Here is a 26,303-nt window from a genome sequence, read left to right on the forward strand (position 1 = left end):
GGGTTAAACTCACCTCAACATGTCTTTTACAGTTAGGGTTGCCAACTTTCTCACTCCCAGATGAGGGACAAAAGTAGCAGTCAAATCTCGGAACACTTGTGTTTACCCCAGAACGACTCCCATGACCATGAAGCCTTGCGCATGTGCGTACGTGCCAATTTTTTACCCTACAAATCGGCTTTGGCTTAATCTTCCTGACTATACTGTATATACATTATTTCTACTTTGTATAGGCTGTGTATTTATCATAACATTCCTGCTTTTACTATATGTTAATTTTAGGTTTTGTGTGTTATTTGGTATGATTTGGTAGGCTATTTTTTGGGTCTGGGAACGCTCAAAAAATTTTCCCATATAAATTAATGGTAATTGCTTTGCTTTACGCCATTTTGGCACAAAAGGTTTCATAGGAACGCTCTACCTTAGTGGGGAAAATACGGGACAAGGGCGGTCCCGTATGGGACAAACCAATTTAGCCCAATATACGGGATGTTCTGGCTAATACAGGCCAGATGGCAACCCTATGCGCAAGTTCAACAGTGCGTGACAGGGAATGAGGAAAAGGTGCAGCTGACTCATATCGTTTCCTCACGGCCCGGTAGCACATGCTCTGTGGCCCGGTACCGGTCCGCAGCCCGGTGGTTGGGGACCGCTGCTTTGATATGATAACACCAAGGAATTTAAAGATATTGACCCTCTCCACTTCTGATCACCAAAATATTGGCAACTCAGCAGAATTTTGTGTTTTGCTGCTTTATTCCATTAAGAATCCAAGAGCAGAGTGCAGGTGCTCTAGGACTGGTGATCAGCTCAGTAGGTGATGCAGCCTTTGAGTGCTGAAGCTCTGAATGTCTGTCCAAAAAACTAGGTGCAAGACAGTACTGCATTGCATCCCCTTCTCGCAATTCCTCTGTCGCCGCCGCATCTGCTCTCAGGATGAGGCTTTTCATTCTAGGACGAGGAAGATGTCTTCCTTTTTTAAAGAAAGGGGCTTCTCTTTCTCCACTATCAACTCTGCTCTTAACCGCATCTCCCCCATTTCACATACATCTACTCTCACTCCATCCTCCCGCCACCCCACTAGGAATAGGGTTCCCCTGGTCCTCACCTACCACCCCACCAGCCTCCGGGTCCAACATATTATTCTCCGTAACTTCCACCACTAAGCACATCTTTCCCTCCCCTCCTCTCTCTGCATTCCGCAGGGATCGCTCCCTACACAACTCCCTTGTCCATTCGTCCCCCCATCCCTCCCCACTGATCTCCCTCCTGGCACTTAAACGTGTAAGCGGAACAAGTGCTACACATGCCCTTACACTTCCTCCCTTACCACCATTCAGGGCCCCAAACAGTCCTTCCAGGTGAGGCAACACTTCACCTGTGAGTCGACTGGGGTGATATACTGCGTCCAATGCTCCCGATGTGGCCTTTTATATATTGGCGAGATCCGACGCAGACTGGGAGACCGCTTTGCTGAACATCTACGCTCTGTCCGCCAGAGAAAGCAGGATCTCCCAGTGGCCACACATTTTAATTCCACATCCCATTCCCTCTGAATATACCTCTCGCCCATCCTCTGCCCCCCCCCCCCGGTCTTTCTTCCCGGACCTCCTGTCCCATGATCCTCTCGTATCCCCTTTTGCCTATCACCTGCCCAGTTCTTGGCTCTATCCCTCCCCCTCCTGTCTTCTATCATTTTGGATCTCCCCCTCCCCCTCCAACTTTCAAATCCCTTACTCACTCTTCCTTCAGTTAGTCCTGACGAAAGGTCTCGGCCTGAAACGTCGACTGCACCTCTTCCTACAGATACTGCTTGGCCTGCTGCGTTCACCAGCAACTTTGATGTGGTTTGCTTGAATTTCCAGAATCTGCAGAATTCCTGTTGACTGCATTGTAAGAGTTTAGGTCAAATCTCATGTACTTAGAAGTCGTGGTTTAGGTCTTGCATAAATATTTCAGAAGCCTTGGGCATTCTTATGTCTAAATATGAAAAAAATTTGGAGAGAGATCTCTCTGCCTTTCACAACATTTAAAAATAAATGGTTTAAACATTTAAAAAAAAATCCTGCAGTGGTTTTCTGTGGAAGATGTTTTTTTAAATTCATGGAATGATTCCAAACAACACTTTGTAGATGTATAAAGGGGGTTGTAAGTAAGAATTGGGCCAAACTTTTTCTAAAATGCTATTGCAAGCTTCAGTATTAAAAATCCACAAAACAATATTAGTTATTCTAGGTACAGCATTTTTTTTACTTCCTGAAATAAATGAAGTATGGATTCAGAAAATGAAGTTAATTTCTTTTGTAAAAGTTTTGGTAGCTTGCAGTAAAGAAATTTAACATCCAACTGAAAATAGACAAGAATTTAGGATAAAGCAATCCACTGCCAAAAGCTCAGAATTTGGGCTATAATCTTTCAGTTGTGAAGACCCAATTGACATTCTGAAATTGCTGAAAATATCAATTCTGATCCGAACGGGAATTTAAAGGGCATGAAGATTGTTTGCATTTGCCTAGCCTCAACACTGAGGAGAAATTGGATGATTTGCAAAGGAAGATACTGATATTTTCCCCCTTTCTTTAATACTCCCTATGAGTTTGGAGGATCAGAAATACTGCACTAAGAATCATTTACCTCTTCATTTCTAAATCTCTCATTCACAAATTTGTATAAGGATGCTAACATCCTTCCACCATTGAACCCTGGCTGCCAAGTTGACTCTTAAATCTCAAATGCTTTAATTATTTTCTTTTTCCTCTTTCCCCCATTCCCCCCCTCCATGTTTTTTTCTGTTTTTCAATCAAAAACTTATCCCCTTTCCACATTGATTTTTGTCTCCATCTGAACAGCCATGTGAGGAATTCCAAGACCACTATTTTTGAAACCATTCTGTTTCATCCTATTTACTCACATAACCTTACTATTTTTAATTTTCTCTTTCTGGCTTCTCTCCTGTTTACTGTACTTCTGGTTCCTGTTCTGTAAGGAGAAGTCCCCATTTTTTTGTTTTTTTTTCCCCACCTGCCACCTTTTTAACCTCTCCTCTCTGTTCCTCCATGTTTCATGATTTGTGAAGCTGCATTGTATGATTTTTATCGTCTGGCCAGCTTTGAGCTGGTACTGAGATGGATATACTTACCATTTTCTCTAATATTCCAAGTGTTCCTAAAGCTGGAAACTAAGTAATCCACAGTAACAAATTTAGAAAAGGTACTTGATAAATGTAAAATATACTCGTCGCTGCAGCTTTAGTTAATTCATTAACATGTTCTGAAAACTTTGATAGTACCACCAATTGCCCAGTCTCTCTCTTCCTAAGTCCCTGCACTTTGTTCCCTCTTGAGGTTTGAGAATCTTAGCAGTAGTAGCTAGCTGGGTGCCCTCATTGAGCCAATCCACTAGTGTCTTCACAAGATGGCAGCAGACTAGCAAGAAATTTTAATAATCTTTTAGGGCTTCTGCAAACAGTGCTCATTAAGGGATTGTTAATAAAAGAAAACTTAAAAAAAAAATTGGGCTGGGAATGCTAATTTTGCCCTCCCACAATTGAGATTGGTGATTATTTCAGTGGATCTGTAGGCCTCTGTAAACACCAGAATTACCTGCCTAATGCATTAGGTTTACTAGCAAAATACTGGATGTTATAGGGTGGGTAGGACTGAGGGGGTGGGGTGGGGTGGGGGGAAGGAAAGATAAGTTGCAAATCCAGTCCTGATGAAGCATCTCAACCTGAAATGTTGACTGTTTACCCTTTGCCATAGATGCTACCTGGCCTGCTAGGTTCCTCCAGCATTTTTTGTTTGTTGCTATAATGAAGCTGTATGGCTTAGCACCGCTGCAGCAGAGCAACACATTTCACATCCTGCCTTGAAATGGGGCTGCATGGAGGAAAATGCTTCAAAATATTGCACCCATTATCCTCATTTTTTCCATTGTGTTGAAGAGTGGCAAATGCATATTTTCATTACACAGTACCAACATTGTTCCTATTCGATGCTGCTGATAGAAAAGTCATTATAAATGAATTTGCATTATTTTTATCATCTTGTAATTGTTTTCTGTTCAGTTCTTGTTTCCTCATAGGTCCTCATAGAAAGAATGTGGAGGCTTTAGAGGGTGCAATGGAGATTTACCAGAATATTGCCTGTTTCAGAGAGCATGTTTTATGAGGATAGGGTGTGAGGTGACTTAATAGAAGTGTACAAGATGGTCAGAGGCATTAGTAGAGTGCACAGCCTGAAACTTCTTTCCAGAGTGGAAACGGCTAGTACAAGGAGCCATAACTTTTAAGGTACTTAGAGAAAAGAATAGGGGAGAGGTCAGAGGTATTTTTTTAAAGCAGTGATTGGTGTGTGGGATTCTCTGCCAGGGGTGTAGAAGAGGCAGATGTATCAAGAACATTTAAAGTACTCTCAGATAAGCACAGGGATGAAAGAAAAGTGGAGGGCTATGTGGGAGGGAAGGGTTAGGTTGATCTTAGAGTAGGTCAGAGTCAGCACAATGATGCTGGCCAAAGGGTCTACTGTGCTGTACTGTTTTATGTTCTGTATCTGTTTTGATTGTGAAATTGAGAGGTTTTCTTTTGCATGCAAGGGCCCAATATGTGAAAGTGATTCCAATCTAACTTGCCTGCATTAAATTTGACCTTTTATACTGCAAATGGGTATGTGCTTGTGATTTAGTCAGTTAACTGTACAGTTGGATTATAAATGTGGCTAAAGTCCTGTACTCAAATGTGTGACCAGCTATGCTTCTATCCCCAGTTAACAGCTGACACTCTTATGTCCCAACAGCTACATATCAATTAAATAAAGCACGTTATGTGCAGGAGAGGTTAACTTGTGTATTCACTTTGCAGAGAGAGGGAGAACCACAGATCAATGCACATGAATAAGTTCTCAGTCTAAAAGTAGTGCTGAGGGGAGTCATTGTGCTAAAAGAAATGGATCCATACATTACACTTCCTCCCATTTTAGATTAAAGTAATATAAAACTATATATGTACAAACATTCAATTTCCCCTTAACAAATTTTCCCATAACTAACTTTGCTATTCTGAAGATTGTCTTTTGGGTGGGGCTCTATTTCTTTCAGGATAGCGCCTCTGGACCTGTGGAGTGGCATCCGGTTCGGCTGGTGTGTTGTCAAAGACAACTTTCTCTGTTGCAGGTGTCACTTTTCTGTTAGTGACCTGATCATCACTGAGAGGCAAGTCCACTGGCTGTAATGTGTCCACCTTGTTAGATGCAGTCAACTCGGGCGTATTCTTCTGCTGAGCATCCGGTATCTGGTCCACATGACATCTCTACGTCTGATCTCCAACATCCATTGTGTACATCAATGTCCAGTTCTTGTAGCTATTCTACTGGGTGCCCACTTGTTCTCCTGATGATTGTGCTAGGACTTCCTGTCCAACCGTGAGGCTCCTTGTTGATTCACCTGGCAAATGGCTGAATTGTTTATTCGGCACTTCCTTCTATAGGTCTGGTTTCAGGAGGTCTGTGCAAGCTCGCAAATTCCTGCTGATAAACAGCATTGCAGGTGTTTGATTTGTCACCGTACACAAAAAGGAAATTGTCCACTTTGTGCTGTAGAGATGCCTCCTTGTCCATAGCTTTAATGGACTTGAAGGTTTGGACAAGCCTTTCAGCTAACCCATTCATTGCTGGGTGGTGAAGAGCTGACTGAAGTGTTTGATGCCATTTTTCTTCATGAATAGTTTAAACTTCTCTGTGTATTGTGGTCTGTTGTCACTCACAATTTGTTCAGGTAAGCCACTTCTGGTGAAGGTGATCCTCAGGGCGGAAACAGTTGTTTTTGATCTGGTTGACTTCATTGGTATGACCTCTGGCCACTTTGAATGAGCAATCAGAAACATGGAGTCCATGAATGGCCCAGCAGAGTCAATATGCACTCTTTGCCATGGTGACAACGGCCACTGCCACGGATGTAAAGGTGCCTGTGGGGGTGCATTTTGAACTGTTTGGCATTCCAAACAGCTTTTGGTCAAGTCTTCAATCTGTCTCAATTCCTGGCTACCACACGTAGCTCTGGGTGAGAGTCTTCATCTTGATGGTACTCAGGTGACCTTCATGCAGATTCTCTAACGCTCTGATGTGCAGTTTCGAGGGAACCACAGCATGAGATCCAGACATCAAGGTTCTTTGACATACCGACAGTAAGTCTCGTCTCACTGAGAACACTATAACGAGATTACCCTGAGCTGGCCATCCTTCCATGGTGATGTCATAGACTTTTGTCAATGTTGGGTCACTCTTTGATTTTCTTTGTATTTCAGAGTTTGTTACCAGCAACTAGCCCACCAGTGCGTGAGGAACACCTGTGCTGGGTCACAGGATGAAGACTTTTCTTCAGTTGCCAACAGTGGAAGACGTGACAAGCCATCAGTGTTGCTATGTTGTTTGGTACCCTTGAGCTCTGTCATAAGTGTGGGCTCCTAGGAACAGACCCCAACATTGCAACTGGGTTACGGCCATCACTGGGATTCCCTTCCTGGGATTGAAAATGGACACAAGGGACTGGTGGTCTGTCACCAGAGTAAATTTTTGTCCGTAGAGGTAGCGGTGGAGCTTTATTTTCCCCCACACTGGACTAAGGACCTCTCGGTCAATCTGTGCGTAGTTGTGTTCTGCGCTCAACAGTGACCTTGATGCAAATGCAATCGGATGTTCAGATCCATCTTTCATGTGTGTGACAAAACAGCACCAATGCTATAAGGAGAAGGATTGAATGCCAGTCTGATGGGCAGAGATGTGTCATATTGAGTGAGCAGTTCATCTGATGCTATTAGTGTGTTTATTTGAATGCCCTTTCACATATTTCTGACCATTCCCACCTTGCTCCCGTCTGTAACTGTGCATTCAATGGGTGCAGCACTGTAGCAATGTTTGGGAGAAACTGGTGGTAGTAGCTTACAAGGCCCAAGCATGATCTGAATTGTGATACATTTTCCATTCTGGGTGCTTATAGCACTGCTTCAGTCTTCTCTTGTGACAAATGTAAGCCCTGCTTGGCAATGAGATATCCATAATGAGATTTCATTCTTGGAAAAACTTACATTTCTCTCTCTTTGCACGCAGACCATACTCACTCAGTGAAGTTCTGCAGGTCCTCTTCATCATTCTTGCCAGGCACAATGATGTCATCAAGGTAACATTGTGTTCCTGGGTTATCTTGGAGCACTTGGTCCATTGCTCTTTGCCAAATTGCTGGAGCTGATACAATGCCAAAGACGAGATGATTAAGCGAGGACAGTCTCTTGTGATTGTGAGGAACTTCTTGTTTGACTCCTCAATCTCCATTTGCAGATAGGCTTGTGACAAGTCAATCTTTGAAAACCTCTCCCTGCCTGCCAAAGATGCAAACGTGTCTTCTATTCATGACAGTGGATACTGCACAGTATGCAGCACAGGATTGATGCTCACTTTGAAGTACCCACATATGCAAACAGCACCGGGCTTCCCTTTCTTGATCACCAGGACAATCGACATGGCTCATTCACTCAACCTTGGAGAGAATTCCAGACATCTCCAAGCTCTGCAGTTCAGCATTCACTTTAGGACCTAGTGTGTAAGGCACTGGTTGCCTTTTACAGAATTGTGGTGTTGCTGTTTCATTCAGTTCAATTCTGGCATTCATGCCTTTGAGTTTACCAACTCCCTTCTCAAACGCATTCTTATTAGCATTAAGCAGCTGTGCCAGTCTCTGGCTAGTGCTGTTGTTTGGCTGCAGTTGTCTGTTGATGACACATTGAGAGCTTTGATTGTGTGCCAGTCTAGTTGGATTTTTCTCAATCATTCATGTCCAAAGGGTGCTGGCCCTCCACTTTTCAACACGTAAAGCTCTAACTGCTGCATTTGACTGCCATACATCACCTTTACTTTAACTTTGCCTTTGGGAGATGCATTTTCACCTGTGTAGGTCGTTAGCACACTGAGGTCTTTTTCTAATGGAATCTTAAACTGTTGTAGTCAGCCTTGGAAATTACAGACAAAGCTAACCCAGTATCCAGGGTTAGCTTTGTGTTTTACACCAGGCACATCTGTTGTGGTGCATGTGATTTTGTGATCTGCGTCAGTAACTTTATGCAATTCTAGGCTTTGACATCTCATGTTTGTCACACTCTGTGTTATTCAGTTTCATGTTTAGTCACTTTGTGCATTTGTTTAGTTTTGTGTTTTGGAACTTTTCACTCTGTTTTTCCCTTTGGCTGTGCTTTTTGTCTGACTTGTACACTCTCTTTCTGTGACCTTATCTGTGACACTTTCTGCAACTTCGATAACATTTTTGGCTTTTTGCACCATTCAGGGACATATCGTCCATTTCACATGCTGAACTTTTTTTCTCTCTGTAGTTCTGATGCAACCTTTTCTGCTGCCTCTAACGATATTACGATAGTCAGTGCTCGTTCTGTTAGGTCTCTTTTTGACAGTAGCCTCTTTTGAGTGACGATGCATGACACATACATGCCTGTCCCTTAGTGTATCAGAAAGTCCATCTCTTAAGTCATAATATTGAGAAAGTTGTGCAGTTCTGCACTGTATTCAGAAATGTTTTCATCCTTTGGTCCCTTTTGTAAAATCTAAATCACTCAGCTATTACTAGCGGTTTAGGGCTCAAAATGATTTTGTAGAATTGTAGCAATTTCACTGAACGTCTAGCTTACTGGCTTTTCAGGAGTTACTAAGTTGCGTAAAAGATGGTACGTTCTAGCACCCATTAAGCTAAGAAGCGTGGAGACTTTTCCTCATCCATGCAGTTTGCATTACAGTACAGTTTGACCTTCTTGATATATGAATCCTGGTCCTCAGCACTATCAGGTTTATCAGCGTTCCTGAATAAGGCCATTATCACATAAACTTTGCTAGTTGTGTGTCTCTCACTGTGTTCTGTGCACTTTTACTCATGCATCCCTTTGTAAGTGTCCATGACGGGTTTCTCTGTACTGAGTCACACTTCTCTCTTGCTGTCTCTTGCCCTTCCTCCAAATTCTATTGTCTCATAACTGTTGGTACAGTTGGTGATATTTGCTTGCATTGGGGTTCGTACACATCACAACTTTGTGTCTGTACTACTACGTAAATAATTAAATAACTTCACCTTCACGTGCGTGCTTTATCTGGTGTGTTCACTTTGCAAAGGAGCGGGGGAAACCACAGATCAATGTGCATGGATAAGTTATCAGTCCAAAAGTCAGCTGAGGGAGGGGAGTCATTGCTCTAAGAGAAATTATAGACATGAACTACTAGATATAGGTGCAAGCAAGTTAACTGGCTACTGCTCTTACAATTTCACAATCACTAAATCATTAGTTTCATTCAAGCAAAAACTATCTGGGAGAGATTAGTCATTGGGTTTAATCACTTCTATGTACACTTTAGTGAAGTTCAGTATGTTGTGTAATTACACATTTTAAAGGCATTAGTAAAAATATTTAATTACTATACATTTCTGCTGTATTACATTTAGTATAGTAATATGAATTCAAACGCAAAAGTGATGTCAATATAAGATAAAGCAATTTTTGGCAATCCATCTTTGTATTGAAGCTAAGTGACTTCAATGCTAATACATTCCCAGAATGAAATATTTCCACTCAAGTGCAGTTGATACCATAGCGCCTCCACTGCAAGTACCTGGGCAGTTCAATATTGTGATGTCTTAGTTATTTAGTGTTACCTTGTAATTGTAATCTTGTTTGTTTTAATGTCCATTATTAACTGAGTTAGTTATTCAAATTATTTTCCTTGGATCTTCATAGGTAATAAAAAAAGAAATCTTTTAAGTACAAACCAGGTGAATTTAAATGTATATTACTAATTCTCCTCCAAGTGAATATTTTCAACTTTAAAAGGTGCAAAGAACTGGGCTATCCATTACATAGTGTGTTTACAGATAATACAGATATTACTTGGAAGAGAAATGGGATAAGAAATTAGACAAATCCGTTGATAGATTCCCAAAATTGTTATATTCAGTAACTACTTTAGCCTTTTATGTTGATATTAAGACCTGCTGAAGTCAAACTTCTATTTTGTATTATTGGCGCAAAACGAAGATTGCTTTTGACTGGGCTGAAGGTAATGGTTCTCAACTGAATTCTTTGCTTAATATTTCTTGCAAATGTTTTGAACATGCAGGATTTAAGATCCTAGTGTTGCAAGTCATTGGTGTTAAAGATTTTAATTTTCTGTTGGACTGGCTAGAGGTGGCAGAATGTACATTCCTGTAATAAGAATAGTATATCATTCCATGCCTCAATGTTTATTATTAGAGCTTCACTCTTTTCTGTCTGTTAATGGGAAGGAGAACATCTAAGAAAATTGATGTTAATTTTCATGCCTGTAGTTAGCTAAAGTTTTGAGTATATAATGGAGGCAAAAAATTTTTAATTTCACTATTTGTTCATGTTAAATGTCCAGAATGTTTTGTAAAGTATTGTCTTGTCAAAATAGCAATAGAAATTAAATTTAAACTTAGTGTGGGCAGATCTTTCCAATTTCCTTTACAAGTATAGGAACTGATACATTATCAGTGTCCATCAGTGTAGTTCCTGTTAGAGCTCATATTCAATCTTTCAAATCTTTGTTTTCTGTAATTTTATCACTATCAATAACAATTTTCAACTGGAGAAAGCCATTTAACTAATGTCTCATGTTTGCAGATTAAAATTGTGACAACATCGGTATTGCAAAAATGTAATTCCAGTTAATTGGGACACATTGGGACCATTTTGGCCCAATTAAGCAGCTGCCTCAATTAGCTGAAGGTAGAAGGTATTTAAAAAAAGACAAACTGAATAACAAATAATGTATTTGATTGAAATGCAAAATAAATTAGAATGCTACCAATACTACTACAGTACTATATAACTATTAGTTCCTAATATTTACCGACACAGGAATTCATCCAGTGTACACCATGTTCTTTTGTAAAAAAAAAATTATTGCAGACATGCTGTGCAGATAATGGACTGCCTTCATATAATGCTTTCGATGATTGCCTCCTTCAGACCTTCACTGCCATTGTAACATTCAAGATGATTGTTGATACCTCAATTATTCATTCCTAACTTGAAGTAGTGAAATCATTTCATTTTCACTCCGGCCATTTCTGGCATCTGCAAGCCTGAATGCGTGAAACCGCAGTAAGCAAAACTGTTCTGAATTGTCTTAATGCTAATTTCTCAGCGACTATCAGTGACAAAAATCACTGCTTTTTGAACATAAACATGCACAATGGTTTGCTACTAGCAGCTACTAAAGCTGTTTGATGTAAGCACATGTAGTCTCTTAATAGCCACACAAGTGTAGATAACTGATGCTAATTAAACCTGTTTGTCTGCCCCTATATGTTCCTGCCCCAGTTAAGTGGCATTGTGTCCCAATTAAACAAAGGGAATTCTGGCAATTTTCTCAATTAGATTTTGTTCTTTAAGCTGTTCCATTAACCGATAGCCCAAATAACCAGAATCCACTGCAATTGAATTGTTGTAGTGGTGATTATTACCAATTATACTTAGCCTTGGTTTCAGCCTATACAATGGGCAGCAATTTGAAATAACTTAGAACATTAGATACATAAAGAGATTGTATCACTAGTTGTCATTGTTCAAAATTCAGTTTGAGACATTTTGCCTTGGTAGTTTTCAGTGAATCTCAGTTAAAGGGACCATTTAACAAGTTGATAAAAGTCCCATACCTATCTCCCCCTCTGCCTCCTATAACAGACACCATTTCATTCTCCCATTTTCTCTCTCTGCTTTATTTGGTCTGGTGAGGTCATCCAGAGGTTTCTGTAAGATATCTTCTTCCTTCCTGAATCAGGACTTTCCCTTCTCCACGTCTCACCCATATCCCTGCAACTCTACTTATGCCCCCTCTTCCTGAGCACAGAAAGGACAGATTTCCTGGTCCTCTTCTTCTATTCCAGCCTTCATTCAGCAGGTGTTTCTTTGTGATTTCCGGGAGTTTCAACAGAATTCCAACACTAAATGGATTGCCCCTTCCTCTCCCCATTCAGCTTTCTGAGGGTCTGTTGCCTGAACAATTCTCTGGTCAATCTTCTGTTCCCACAAGCCACTCCCCTTCGTACACCACTTGCCCATGCACCCACTGCAGATGCCATACCTGTCTCTCTCTTCCATCCACAAACCAGAGACCCAAGCAGTCCTCCAAATGATTGATGCACTTGTGCTTCTACCAGTCTGGTGTACTGCATTTGGTATTTACATTGTGATCTTCTCAGCATTGGAGAAACTAAACATGAACTGGGTGATTCCTTTGCAGAGCCCTTTGTTCAGACAGCAGAGTGACTCTGGATCACTGTTCCCTGCTGCTTTAATTCTCCATTCCACGGGCACTCTGACTAAGTTGAATGTGGCCTCCTACACAATTAAATAACAATGCTCAACATAAACTTGAACAATACTACTTTTGTCTATGCACACTAGCCTTTTGGATTTGATTTCACAATTCTGGGCTGCTTGCTTTCTTTGTTTCAGGCCTGCCACTTCTACTGCAACTTAATGATATTGGCTCCATTTTTTTATTTCTAGTTTCTCTTTCCTCCCGTTTGCCTCCCTCAGTTTACCATCCTGATGTAAAATATTGCTATTTCTTCATTGGCATTGGATCAACCCTCCTTGAATTGCTAAGTAACAACTACAAGGCATTCATGCAGCCTGCACTAATTCAAGGAGGAATCTTGGTATTAAAGATAATTTGAAATTGCCTGCAACTCCATCTGTTCTGTGAATTTAAAAAAAAATTTCAACGGAAGGCATTGCTCCCTCCCTGACCCAAACCCTTTTCGCAATTGTTTTGATGATGTCTAATATATATTTGAAAACCATTTTTTCCAGTTAAACTGCAGCTGCAGGCAGAATCTATCGGAGTTATATCAATCAAGGGAATTTGTGCTAATCGTTACCTTGCTATGAATGAAGATGGCAGATTGTATGGATCGGTAAGTAGAATTAATTGATAATATCAATACTTGATGCTTTTATTCCTTTACCACATGTTATAAATTTACAATTCTTTTGTGTATGCACATATTTGAATATTCAAGCTAAACACGTAGAGTACTAATCATATTTCCTTTAAAATAATACTTGTATACAGCAGGAACTAGGTGATATTATGTAGCAGGGAGAGTCACAATCATGCTAGTTCACAAATTTTTGTATGGGGAAGAAAGAAGTTTGGCCAGCAATTGTGAACTTTATATTAAAAACATTGGTAAATATTGGTATAAGTAGAAATATTAGTGAAATGCTTTGACCTAAAAGAATATTCCAAAGGCACGTGCCCTGCCACAGTCTCTCATCTCTGCTGGAGTCTGTTCTCAGATTACGACAGGGTTTCATTGTTGGGAACGGTTCAAAGTAAGTTTATTACCAAAATACGTATAGTCACCATGTACAATGTCACCATGAGATTCATTTTCTTGTGAGCAATCACAGTAAATAGAAGCTCAATTGAAGCAGGAGAGTGGAAAAATGGCCTCAGTGGGAAGGCTGTGGGGGTGAGTGGTAGGGTTGGAAGTGGCAAGAATACCTTGATCAAACCTGACAGAAGATGTATGCGATGTTCTATAGTAGCCCGTAAATGCGCCCCATACCCATCTTGCCAGTCTCCTAAAAGCTCATGTCTGAGATGTCAGTAGGTCAAGTGTTTGTAATGCACTGAAGACCCATATTAGCAACTTGGACAAAGAGGTACTATCATCTTCTATCTGTCCCCATTAATCCACCTGACTAAGCCCGTGCCATCCCACATGTGTTTTTTGTCTTGGTCATGTTCCTACCACCACCTCTGCAACATTAACCATATAACAATTTCAGCACGGAAACAGGCCATCTTGACCCTTCTAGTCCGTGCTGAACGCTTATTCTCACCTAGTCCCACCAATCTGCACTCAGCCCATAACCCTCCATTCCTTTCCTGTCCATATACCTATCCAATTTGACTTTAAATGACAATATTGAACCTGCTTCTACCACTTCTACTGGAAGCTCGTTCCACACAGCCACCACTCTCTGAGTAAAATAGTTCCCCCTCGTGTTACCCCTAAACTTTTGTCCCCTAACTCTCAACTCATGCCCTCTTGTTTGAATCTCCCCCTACTCTCAGTGGAAAAAGCCTATCCACGTCAACTCTATCTATCCCCCTCATAATTTTAAATACCTCTATCAAGTCCCCTCTTAACCTTCTACGTTCCAAAGAATAAATACCTAACTTGTTCAACCTTTCTCTGTAACTCAGATGCTGAAATCCAGGTAACATTCTAGTAAATCTACTCTGTACTCTCTATATTGTTGACATCTTTCCTATAATTCAGTGACCAGAACTGTACACAATGCTCCAAATTTGGCCTTACCAATGCCTTGTACAATTTTAACATCACAACACCTATTACTCAATGCTCTGATTTATAAAGGCCAGCGTACCAAAAGCTTTCTTCACCACCCTATCCACATGAGATTCCACCTTCAGTGAACTATGCACCATTATTCCTAGATCACTCTGTATTACTGCATTCCTCAATGCCCTACCATTTACCGTGTATGTCCTATTTTGATTAGTCCTACCAAAATGTAGCACCTCACATTTATCAGCATTAAACTTCATCTGCCATCTTTCAGCCCACTCTTCTAACTGGCCTAAATCTTTCTGCAAGCTTTGAAAACCTGCTTCATTATCCACAACGCCACCTATCTTAGTATCATCTGCATACTTACTAATCCAATTTACCACCCCATCATCCAGATCATTAATGTATATGACAAACAACATTGGACCCGGTACAGATCCCTGAGGCACACCACTAGTTACCGGCCTCCAACCTGACAAACAGTTATCCACCACTACTCTCTGGCGTCTCCCATCTAGCCACTGTTGAATCCATTTTACTACTTCAATATTAATACCTAACGATTGAACCTTCCTAACTAACCTTCCGTGTGGAACCTTGTCAAAGGCCTTACTGAAGTCCATGTAGACAACATCCACTGCTTTACTGTCGTCAACTTTCCTAGTAACCTCTTCAAAATATTCAATAAGATTTGTCAAACGTGACCTTCCATGCACAAATCCATGTTGACTGTTCCTAATCAGACCCTGTCTATCTAGATAATTATATATACTATCTCTAAGAATACTTTCCATTAATTTACCCACCACTGACGTCAAACTTACAGGCTGATAATTGCTAAGTTTATCTTAGAACCCTTTTTAAACAATGGAACAACATGAGCAATATGCCAATCTTCCGGCACCATCCCCATTTCTAATGACATTTGAAATACTTCTGTCAGAGCCCCTGCTATTTCTACACTAATCCTCGGGAATATTCTGTCAGGACCCGGAGACTTGTCCACTTTTATATTCCTCAAAAGCGCCAGTACTTCCTCTTCTTTAATCATCATAGTTTCCATAACTTCCCTACTTGTTTCCCTTACCTTACAGAATTCAATATCCTTCACCTTAATGAATACCGAAGAAAAGAAATTGTTCAAAATCTCCCCCATCTCTTTAGGCTCCACACATAGCTGTCCACTCTGATTCTCCAAGGGACCAAGTTTATCCCTCACCATCCTTTTGCTATTAATATAACTGTAGAAACCCTTTGGATTTATTTTCACCTTACTTGCCAAAGCAACCTGGTATCTTTTTTTAGCTTTTCTAATTTCTTTCTTAAGATTCTTTTTACATTTTTTATATTCCTTGATCGCCTCATTTACTCCATGCTGCCTATATTTATTGTACATATCTCTGTTTTTCCAAACCAAGTTTCCAATATCCCTTGAAAACCATGGCTCTCTCAAACTTTTAACCTTTCCTTTCAACCTAACAGGAATATAAAGTTTCTGTACCCTCAAAATTTCACCTTTTAATTACCTCCATTTCTCTATTACACCCTTCCCATAAAACAAATTGTCCCAATCCACTCCTTCTAAATCCTTTCACATCTCCTCAAAGTTAGCCTTTCTCCAATCAAAAATCTCAACCCTGGCTCCAGACCTATCCTTCTCCATAATTATATTGAAACTAATGGCATTGTGATCACTGGACCGGAAGTGCTCCCCAACACATACCTCCGTCACCTGCCCTATCTCATTCCCTAACAGGAGATCCAACACTGCCCCTTCTCTAGTTGGTACCTCTATGTATTGCTGCAAAAAACTATCGTGCACACATTTTACAAACTCCATACCAACCAGCCCTTTTACAGAATGGGTTTCCCAGTCTATGTGTGGAAAATTAAAATCTCCCACAATCACAACCTTGTGCTTATGACAACTATCTGCTATCTCCTTACAAATTTGCTCCTCCAATTCTCGCTCCCCATTAGGTGGTCTATAATACACCCCCTATAAGTGTTACTACACCTTTTCCATTCCTCAATTCCACCCAAATAGCCGCCGTAGATGAGCCCTCTAATCTATCCTGCCAGAGCACCGCTGTAATATTTTCTCTGACAAGCAATGCAACCCCTCCCCCTCTTGTCCCTCCGATTCTGTCACACCTGAAGCAACGAAATCCAGGAATATTTAGTTGCCAATCACACCCCTCCTGCAACCATGTTTCACTAATAGCTACAACATCATATTTCTAGGTATCAATCCACGCTCTATGCTCATCCACCTTTCTTACAATGCTCCAAGCATTGAAATAAATGCATTTAAGAAATTCTCCACCTCTTACTCTGTTTATTACTAACGGTGCAAACAACTTTACTATTTTCTTTTTCTTCCTTCTCCCCTACATCGGTTCCTACAATCTTGTTCCCCTCCCCCCTTGTATCTAGTTTAAATCCACTGGAGCCTCTCTAGCAAACCTACCTGCAAGAATATTTGTTCCCTCCAGTTCAGATGTAAACCGTCCCGCTGGAACAGGTCCCACTTTCCTTGGAAAACTGCCCAATTATCTATAAATCTGAAGGCCTCCCTCCTGCACCACGTCTTCAGCCACGTGTTGATCTGCTCTATCTTACCCGCCGAAACCCGCCTGCACGTGGCTCTGGTAGCAATCCTGAGATTGCTATCCTAGAGGTCCTGTCCTTTAACTTGGCGCCTAACTCCCTAAATTCACCTTTCAGGACCTCCTCACTCTTCCTATCCAAGTTATTGATCCCTACATGGACCACGACATCCGGCTGCTCACCCTCCCTCTTAAGAATACTGAGAACTCGATCCGAGATATCGCGGACCTTGGCACCAGGGAGGCAACAGACCACCCGGGATTCTCGATCTCTTCCACAGAACTTCTTATCTGTCCCCCTAACTATCGAATCCCCTATCACTACTGCTGTCTTTTCCCTCCTTCCCTTCTGAGCTGAGGGTCCAGTCTCGGTGCCAGAGACGCAACCACTGCAACTTGTCCCTGGTAGGTCGTCCCCACCAACAGTATCCAAAATGGTATACTTATTATTGATGGGAATGGCCACGGGGGTGCTCTGCTCATTCTGTCTATTCCCCTTCCCTCTCCTGACAGCCACCCAGCTACCTGCCTCCTGACTTTTAGGGGTGACCATCTCCCTGAAACTCCTGTCTATTTCTGCCTCTGCCTCACGAATGATCTGAAGTTCATCCAGCTCCAGCTCCAGTTCCCTAACTTGGTTTGGTAGGAGCTGCAGCTGGATGCACCTTTTACAGGTGTAGTCCTCAGGGACGATTGTGCTCGCCCTGACTTCCCACATACTGCATTCAGAGCACTCGACTGCCCTAACTGCTGCCTCCGTTACCTACTCCTAAGTTAATTAAATTAGTTAAAGGAACTTACCCAGACTTACCTCACTGGGAGCAAGCTCGTCCTCAGCCTCTGCTCGCCGAATCACTGTTTTTATGTTTCCCCGTTCTGATGGTGTTTTTTGACCTGAATATTGACCATGTCTCTTTCTACAGAACCATGTCTCTTTCCACCTTATCTGCTGATTGTTTCTAGTATCTTACGCTTTTATTTTGAACATCCTAATAGGTTTATAAATATGTAAACTGATGATTTTGGGTGCCTGTGAGATTTTGATTCCATTTTAGCTCAAAAACCTGAAAGGCTAATTTATTACTCTTGGTATAAATTGTTAAACTTCATTTTCCTTTGCCTCAGATTAATATTTAGAATACTTAAAATTGTACCACCATATCTTTACCCTCCTGATGCTAATAATGTATTGATTATGTATCAGACTAAAGTATAGTAGTTTGCTGTATGACGTTTGTTACGTACCCCATAACTGGGTTGCCAAACCAGCAGAAATGGACCACTCGTTGGAGTCTGGATTACTGGGAACTAATAAAGTTTTATTAAAGAAATAAGTAACACAGTACTCTAATCGTAAGAATATAAATGCAACAGGTTAGCAATGATAAAACACACATGTACACAGAACTAGGGTAATAGGAATCAACCAAGCTCTATCGCAGTCTAGGGGTAAAATGATCAGTCTCAAGTGACGCAGAGTTCAGTTCAGCTTAGTACAGTTTGCAGTAATTGCTGTTGTGCCATTAGGGAGAGAGAGAGAGATCTGCAGATTTGATTCAGGCAGATCTTTGATGTTCACAGGTGGTTTCGGGCGGACCCTTTTATGTCTTCTATCCCGCTGTGATCACTGGCTGTGACCCCTCCATTCCGAATACGACCGTTCTTCCGTGGTGAACCCAGCACCCAGGCAAGGGCGGACACACACACCCACTTCCCACCGATCATACCTTTACACCCTGTGAGCCTATGGTCGGTTCCCGCGAACTGGACCTCCAAACTCCCACCACTTGTGGGGGCACACCGCTCTTTCCAGGGGTCTTGTATCTTGTGGTGTGTCATGCCTTAGCGAACCTGTTCTTTTTATCCCCCTGCTGGGGTATCGCCTGCCCATCAAACTTCAAAAAGTTCAGGTTCAAAGCAACCGGTCTGTCAATATTCTGAATTGTTTCTTTTCCGTTAATCTCTCTTCTCCTCTCTCATTAACATTTTGAACATTTCTCCATTGTCTCCCTTATCTCTCTCATTAGCATCAATCGTCTGATAACTTGGTTTTTACCGGGGTAAAAATTATGGGCATGAATACATTATCAGATACACACTAATATACAGGGTCATCAGCTATTCGGCTAATACAGAGAACTTCAAGTTTTAAACACCTCGACAGACAGTCAGCAATCACATTTTCTGTTCCTTTTATATGTTTTATTTTAATATCCTCTAAGACCAGGCTCCAATTTAGCAACCTTTTGTTTTTATCCTTCATAGTGGCCAAAAGCACTAATGGGTTGTGATCAGTGTAAATTCTCAGTGGTTTCCGTCCTGGACAAATATAACAAAAGTCGTCCCACACAAACTTAGCATTCTTTGGCAAGAGCTTAGTAAGAGGGAAGGTAATATCTGCAAAGTTTTTGCAAAACTTCCGATAGTACCCCACCATCCCCAAGAACCAGGGCTCTCTTGTCTTTCGGGGTGGGGACTTCAGAGATAGCCCGCACCTTAGCCTGCATCGGTGCCAGCTGCCTCTGTCCTATCACAAATCCCAGGTAAGTGACCTTCGCGTGGCCAAATTCACTTTTTGCGAGGTTCACTATCAGGCTGGCTTCAAACAGCTGTTTAAACAGTTCCTCTACTGCCACAATGTGCTCCTCCCACGTGTCACTCCAGACCACTAAATTGTCAATATACGCTTCTGCGTTCTTTAGCCGTTTTGTCACTGAATTAATCATCCTATAGGGGTGTTGCTTACTAGGCTGACCTGATGTGACAACAACACCATGTACCGTCTCTTTGCATCGCCCTGGGATATCTGAACAAACGTCTGCGTGCTGGTTAATTAGCTTTCTCAGCGGCTCGCTCTGTTCGGGGGTTAAGGGAGAGACCTTATCAGCAAGGTTGGCCAAAACGATAGACTTTTCCCATCTGGTCGGCACCATACTTACCTTTTCAAAATGGGTTTTCCCCTTATCAGGTGGCACCCTAGCCTCATTAATTTTTGTGATAACACCGACTAGATCTGCTAGTTTATCGTGACAAGCTGATAACATATCAGTAGACTGTAACTGTGTCAGCTCCCGTCTCCAATACTCAATAATATCCTCCCTCATGCTCGGCCAGTAAAACTCTTTCATAATTCTATCGACTGTCTTCCTCACCCCAAAATGTCCACCGAGGGGTATCTTGTGGGCCAGGTTGAAAGTCTCAACCCCATAAATTTTTGGCACTACCACCTGGGACACCACCCCCCATTCCTCATCTGCGGGCACGTTACTTGGTCTCTATTTCCTCATTGTACTCTCTCCTTCACATAATAGCCCACTGGCTCTTTTTTTAATTCTGCTTCAGAGAGAGCTGTCTCCGTCAAAACCATTAGCTCCTCGTCTCGTTCTTGTGCCTGTATAAGTTCCTTCCTTGCTAATGATAAGTCTACCTCAACTCTCTCACTTCCTTCTGCTCTACTATGCTCCTCCTTCTCACTTTCTAACCCCTCCTGGTACAAGGCTGGTAAAAACGTCTCAGCTAAATCTACATTCGCTTCGGCAGCCTTTCTGAACATGCGCCAAGTCCCTGCGCAGACAGGATAAACCTGTGAGTCTATGGGCGGGGCCTCAATGCTGGCAGGCTGGCTTGTCAGTTTTACTGCTGAGTACACATTTCCGCCGGTGAGGTCATTACCGAGTAAGACCTCCACGTCATCCATCGGTAATTCGGGCCTCACCCCTATCGTTACCGGTCCGGAGACCAAGTCGCTTTTTAGGTGTATCTGGTGCAAAGGTACTGCTTCAGTCCCTTTCCCAATGCCTTTTATCACCCTGACCTCCCCAGTCTGGGTCTCTGTTAGACTTTAGTTCACACTCTTTAAGATCAGTGACTGACAAGCTCCAGTGTCTCTCCAGATCCGTACTGGAACCGGGTTTAACCCCTCCTTCACTGAAACCAATCCGGCCAAAATAAACTTCTCGCGCCCTTCCTGAACTTTATCAGACCTCTTCTCCCCTAGCGGTTTGTTTGCCAGCTCAATACAGCCAGTCGGAATTGTCGTTTTTCCTTTCCCTGTCTCCTTCTTTGGGGCAAAGCACCTGGACGCAATGTGACCGGCTTTCCCACAATTACAGCATACGACCCCAGGAGACTTCCTACTAAACTGCTCTCGGTCTTCCGTATCCTTCTCACTAGTCCCCGGCTTACTTTCTGGCTTTTGTGGCGGACTCTCTCCGCCCTCTTGACTACCCTTCTTGTAGCTTTTACTCAGGGTAAACTTCGCTTTGTGTGTCAACGCGTACTCATCAGCTAACTTAGCAGTTGCGGCTAAGGTTTCTGCTTCTTTTTCATCTAGGTAGGGCCTCATCCCTTCAGGGACACAACTTTTAAACTGTTCAATCAGTATTAGCTGTAGCAGTCTGTCATAATCCCGATTGACCCCTTTCGAGGCGCACCAACGCTCACAATACATCTGCATCTCACGGGCAAACTCTAAATACGTACGGCCCCACTGCTTCCTCACATTCTGGAACCTCTGCCGGTATGCCTCCGGGACCAACTCATAAATCCTGAGTATTGCCTCTTTCGCCACATCATACGTCTGGGCATCTTCTGCAGACAATGCCGAGTAAGCTTGCTGAGCCTTCCCTTTAAGTACGCTCTGAAGGAAAACAGCCCACTTATCCCTCGGCCAGTCCTGACTTGCAGTGACTTTTTCAAAATGTAGAAAGTACCGATCAACATCGGTCTCCTCAAATGGGGGAGCCAGCCTAATCTCCTGGGTTGCCCTGAACCCTCCACCTTGGTTCGGCATGGGCCCCTGCGCTAGTGTCATCCTTAACTTCTCCAGCTCAAATTCCCTTTCCCTCTGTTTCTCTCTCTCTTGTTGTTCTAACTGCTTCTCTTCTTGTTCTATCTGCCTTACCTGGATCTCGTGCTCGAGTCTCAATTTTTCCATCTGCAGCTGTACTGCTTCTCCACCAGGTTTGCCCATAGATACCACCTCCAGCTCCCCTTGGGGAAACACACCTTTAGACACATAATGCTCAATGATAGCTCTGTGTATCTCCGCTCTCCTCATTGTCGACTTCCCCTTGAAAAGATTCAACTATTTGGCAACAGTCGCCAATTCTGATTTCCTGGCATCCTCTAATGCCTCCATGGTTGGCGCCTTTAGAAATTCCTCAATCTCCATTTCTGCTGTTTGCCCTTTCTTTCTTTCTTTCTTTCAGGAATTTTAACCCAATCTATTTACCCAGTCCCAAATTTGGCGTTCAAAATCACGGACGAGATCCCCACTTATGTTACGTACCCCGTAACTGGGTTGCCAAACCAGCAGAAATGGACCACTCATTGGAGTCTAGATTACTGGGAACTAATAAAGTTTTATTAAAGAAATAAGTAACACAGTACTCTAATCGTAAGAATATAAATGCAACGTTGATAAAACACACATGTACACAGAACTAGGATAATAGGAATCAACCAAGCTCTATCGCAGTCTAGGGGTAAAATGATCAGTCTCAAGTGATGCAGAGTTCAGTTCAGTTTAGTACAGTTTGCAGTAATCGCTGTTGTGCCATTAGGGGGAGAGAGAGAGATATGCAGATTTGATTCAGGCAGATCTTGATGTTCACAGGTGGTTTCGGGCGGACCCTTTTATGTCTTCTATCCCGCTGTGATCACTGGCTGTGACCCCTCCATTCCGAATACGACCGTTCTTCCGCGGTGAACATGGTACCCAGGCAAGGGCAGACACACACACAACAGGTTCCCACCGATCGTACCTTTACACCCTGTGAGGCTAAGGTCAGTTCCCGCAAACCGGACCTCCAAACTCTCACCACTTGTGGGGGCACACTGCTCTTTCCAGGGGTCTCGTTATCTCGTGGTGTGTCATGCCTTAGCGACCCTGTTCTTTTTATCCCCCTGCTGGGGTATCGCCTGCCCATCAAACTTCAAAAAGTTCAGGTTCAAAGCAACCGGTCTGTCAATATTCTGAATTGTGTTTCTTTTCTGTTAATCTCTCTTCTCCTCTCTCATTAACATTTTGAACGTTTCTCCATTGTCTCCCTTATCTCTCTCATTAGCATCAATTGTCTGGTAACTTGGTTTGACGTCACACGTTGCATAAAGAAGTACCTCATGCAGGTTCAGTGATTTTCATACTTTATGGATTGCATGTATTTTTTTCTACAGTGAGTTCAGCTGTTGAAATTGTATGACTGAAATGGTCCTTGGGTTAAGTTCCTCTATACTTTTGGGTACCTAATTTCTATTGATGCTTTTATGCATTTTTGACTGGTAACTGCACTCTCTGTGAGTTTGTCTCTGGATTGGTAGTAAATTAGATATCCCACCTTCTCCAGAAAGGTTGAGCAAGTGATGTGTTGCAGTTTTTGAAGAATAGTAGGGGTTGGCAGTAGCGCCCTGTTGAATATTTATCACTTAGATATTGCTGAGAAAAGAGACAGTAGTTGTCTTATTGTGTTTGTTAGCTCTCCTTTTCCACCATGTAACATGGTGGATCATAAATGGCTGAAATCATAAACAGCTGGGAAACACTAAATGTTTTACTGAGATGTTTTAAGTGCAAGATTTTGCTCTACAAGAGTTTCAGTTTGTTTATTTGCCTGGTTGCCTACTGATTTTCAAATCTTTTGTGAAATCTTTGCTGAAATCTTCACTAATTTCTTTGCTGTATCAGCAAAAGCTCTTCCAGTGACGTAATTAAAGCGTCTAGATCCAATCACTGCGATGTAATTAAAGCATCTAGATCCAATCACTGCACCACCTTGCTTTAATAATCATCTCAGAGATTCTCTAACAAAATCTTTAATTTCTCAAGATGTCCATCTGCTCTTATTTTAAAATGAATACATCAGTACTAATACTGTGCACATTGCCAAATGGGATTTCTCAGATTGTTTCAGAGAAGATACTTGCATGGTTTATTTCATTAGCTAAATGTGAAAATAACTAATGTGCAAATGCTCTGTATGAATCAGTACCTGCCCCTTGTATGTTGCAAATTAGCACAGCTGATGTAATAATTTTGGTACTTCATTGCTATTTCTTACCTATGCATGGAACATGGAATATAAAGCCATTTTGGCAGCCTGTGACTTGGATTATCTCCAGTTGTTTTGTTTCGCATCCAACATAAACGATAATTTCCAGAAACAAGTTAGCACTTTCTGTGAACTAAGGTCTGAATATTCATAGCAGTTTTGAAAGTAGGAGAGCATGGGATTTTGAAAATCCTCATTTACGATTGATACACGCACTGAAAATACCAAGTGCATATTTAGCAGTGGGAAGATGTAATGTTTTTGCCAGACTGCATCTGAACTTGGCACCTCAAGTTTCTGTTAATAGGCTGTATTGTTTTGCGTCAGTGTACGCCACAAAAAATACAGCATGGAAGGTTTTTTGGGGGGGGGTGAAATTCCTTGTCAATTAGTTCTTTGGCAAATTGCTTTCATTCAGTTGACCTTCCTATCAGTGGGAACATCTTGTATATCTTTTATGTCTATATCCTTTGTGGTTTTTTTTTAATAGCTCTTATTTCAACTTCTTCCATGGAACAGAGAATAAACCATCGTCTCCAGTTCTTTCAGCAGCCAACCTAGCACCATACTATTAAAGTGTTGATGTCTCTCAGATCATGATGCTTCTGAGCTTTATTTTATATGAAATATTGGAAACAAAGTCATTAATATATTTTTAAAAATCTAGTGGTCTGAACTCTGGAGAAACATCACTGTACACTTGTTTCCCGTTACGGCACTGGCATTTACGGCAGCAATAAATGTCCTCTCTGGCCATCTTCTCAGTTGTGCCCCAGGTGTGGTTCAGGGTTGTTGGCCCGAGCTGAAGCTCCGAACCTGAAGGACTGGTGGGCAACTCTTAGTCTGGCCTCTACCCTTTGACCTGTGTGGCATCAGTGACCCTACCAAGAATCAAAAGCACAGGGCCCTGACTCCAGCCAACATAGCTCTTAGGTCATTGAGGCATGCGAGCCTCCAATCCCTACGATGAGGTTGTGGTCCTCTTGGAGGGTATACTTTTCAGTGCTAATGTTTAATGTCTCCTAGCCAATTTCCCATCCATGCTGGGACTGGTCTCTTATTCCTTGCACTAAATAATCCCAAAGGACACTCAAATCATGCAATATTTTTCATTGGGTATACTCCAAGTATGAAATGGTTAACACGAACATATAATGCCTGTTAAAATAGAACCATGGTGGTTCAGAGATCCTGAACAACATTATTTCTTGTTGGTTTCTGGTGAATGGGGAAAAAAAACTTGTTGGAAATGAGCTCTGTGCTCTCAATTATTTAATTGATGAATTAAAATACTCTGGATCGTTTATTACAGGCCTACTTCGTTTCTGCATTCTCAGAGGCAGGAAGTTTTTCCAATAGCTTGTCAATATCTTTGTATAATTTAATCAAATGTTACCTGATTGGCCGAGAGTTCATGATTGAAGTGAAAGAGCCATACTTGGTTCAACCATCTGGTAGTGTTTGAGACTAGTTAGGCTTGGATTTGTTATTATATTTTTATATATCATAGTTGTAGAGAAGTACAGAACAGAAAAGGCCTTTCAGCCCATCTAGTCCATGCCAAAAACCACTTAATCTGCCGGCGACCTGCACCGGAACCATAGCCTTCCATATCCCTGCTTTCTATGTACCTATCCAAACTTGCGCTGGCAGCTCATTCCACACTCTCACAGCCCTTTGGGTGAAGAAGTTTCACCTCGTGTCCCTCTTGAACTTTTCATTTTTCACCCTTAACCCATGACTTCTGATTGTAGTCCCACCCAACCTCTGTAGGAAAAAATACATGCTTTATGGGGATTTACATTCCAACCACATAAGACTGAGGATCATATTTTCTTTTTACGCCTTGCTGTCTTCTAAGATTTTCCTGTATAAATCACTAGGCCTTGCTGGAATATGGAAGAAGTACAGGACAGCATGGTGGTATCCAAGCGGGATTCTGACATCTGGTGCTGTCTGTGTGTGGATATTGCACAATCTCCCTGTGACCATGAGAGCACCCAGAGGAAGGTCTGTTTTCCCCCTACATTCTGAAGATGTGCTGATTGTTTTTATTTTTTAGCAACTAAAATTACTCCTAGTGTTTGGTGTGTGGCAAGAAAATCAGGAGGCGGTAAAAGGTCGTGTGAGAGAACAGATCACAACAGTGAAATGTCAGGAAGTGGGATTCAAGCTGAGCATTGACTCAGTGACCTGGTGTGCTCAGAGTCACAGAGATACAGCCTAGGGGTAGGTTTCAGTGCTGTAT

General features: G+C 42.0%; 1 protein-coding gene across 1 annotated transcript in view; it reads left to right on the top strand.

The window, feature by feature from the left end:
- Nucleotides 1–26,303, top strand: part of fgf2 (fibroblast growth factor 2) — an 85,620-nt gene that overhangs the window by 30,569 nt on the left and 28,748 nt on the right. Inside the window, exon 2 of the mRNA XM_063046537.1 lies at nucleotides 12,884–12,987. Coding sequence (XP_062902607.1) covers nucleotides 12,884–12,987 — 104 coding nt within the window. The remainder of the gene's footprint in view (nucleotides 1–12,883; nucleotides 12,988–26,303) is intronic.

Source organism: Mobula hypostoma, chromosome 4 (assembly GCF_963921235.1).
Source record: "Mobula hypostoma chromosome 4, sMobHyp1.1, whole genome shotgun sequence".
Lineage (NCBI taxonomy): Eukaryota > Metazoa > Chordata > Chondrichthyes > Myliobatiformes > Myliobatidae > Mobula > Mobula hypostoma.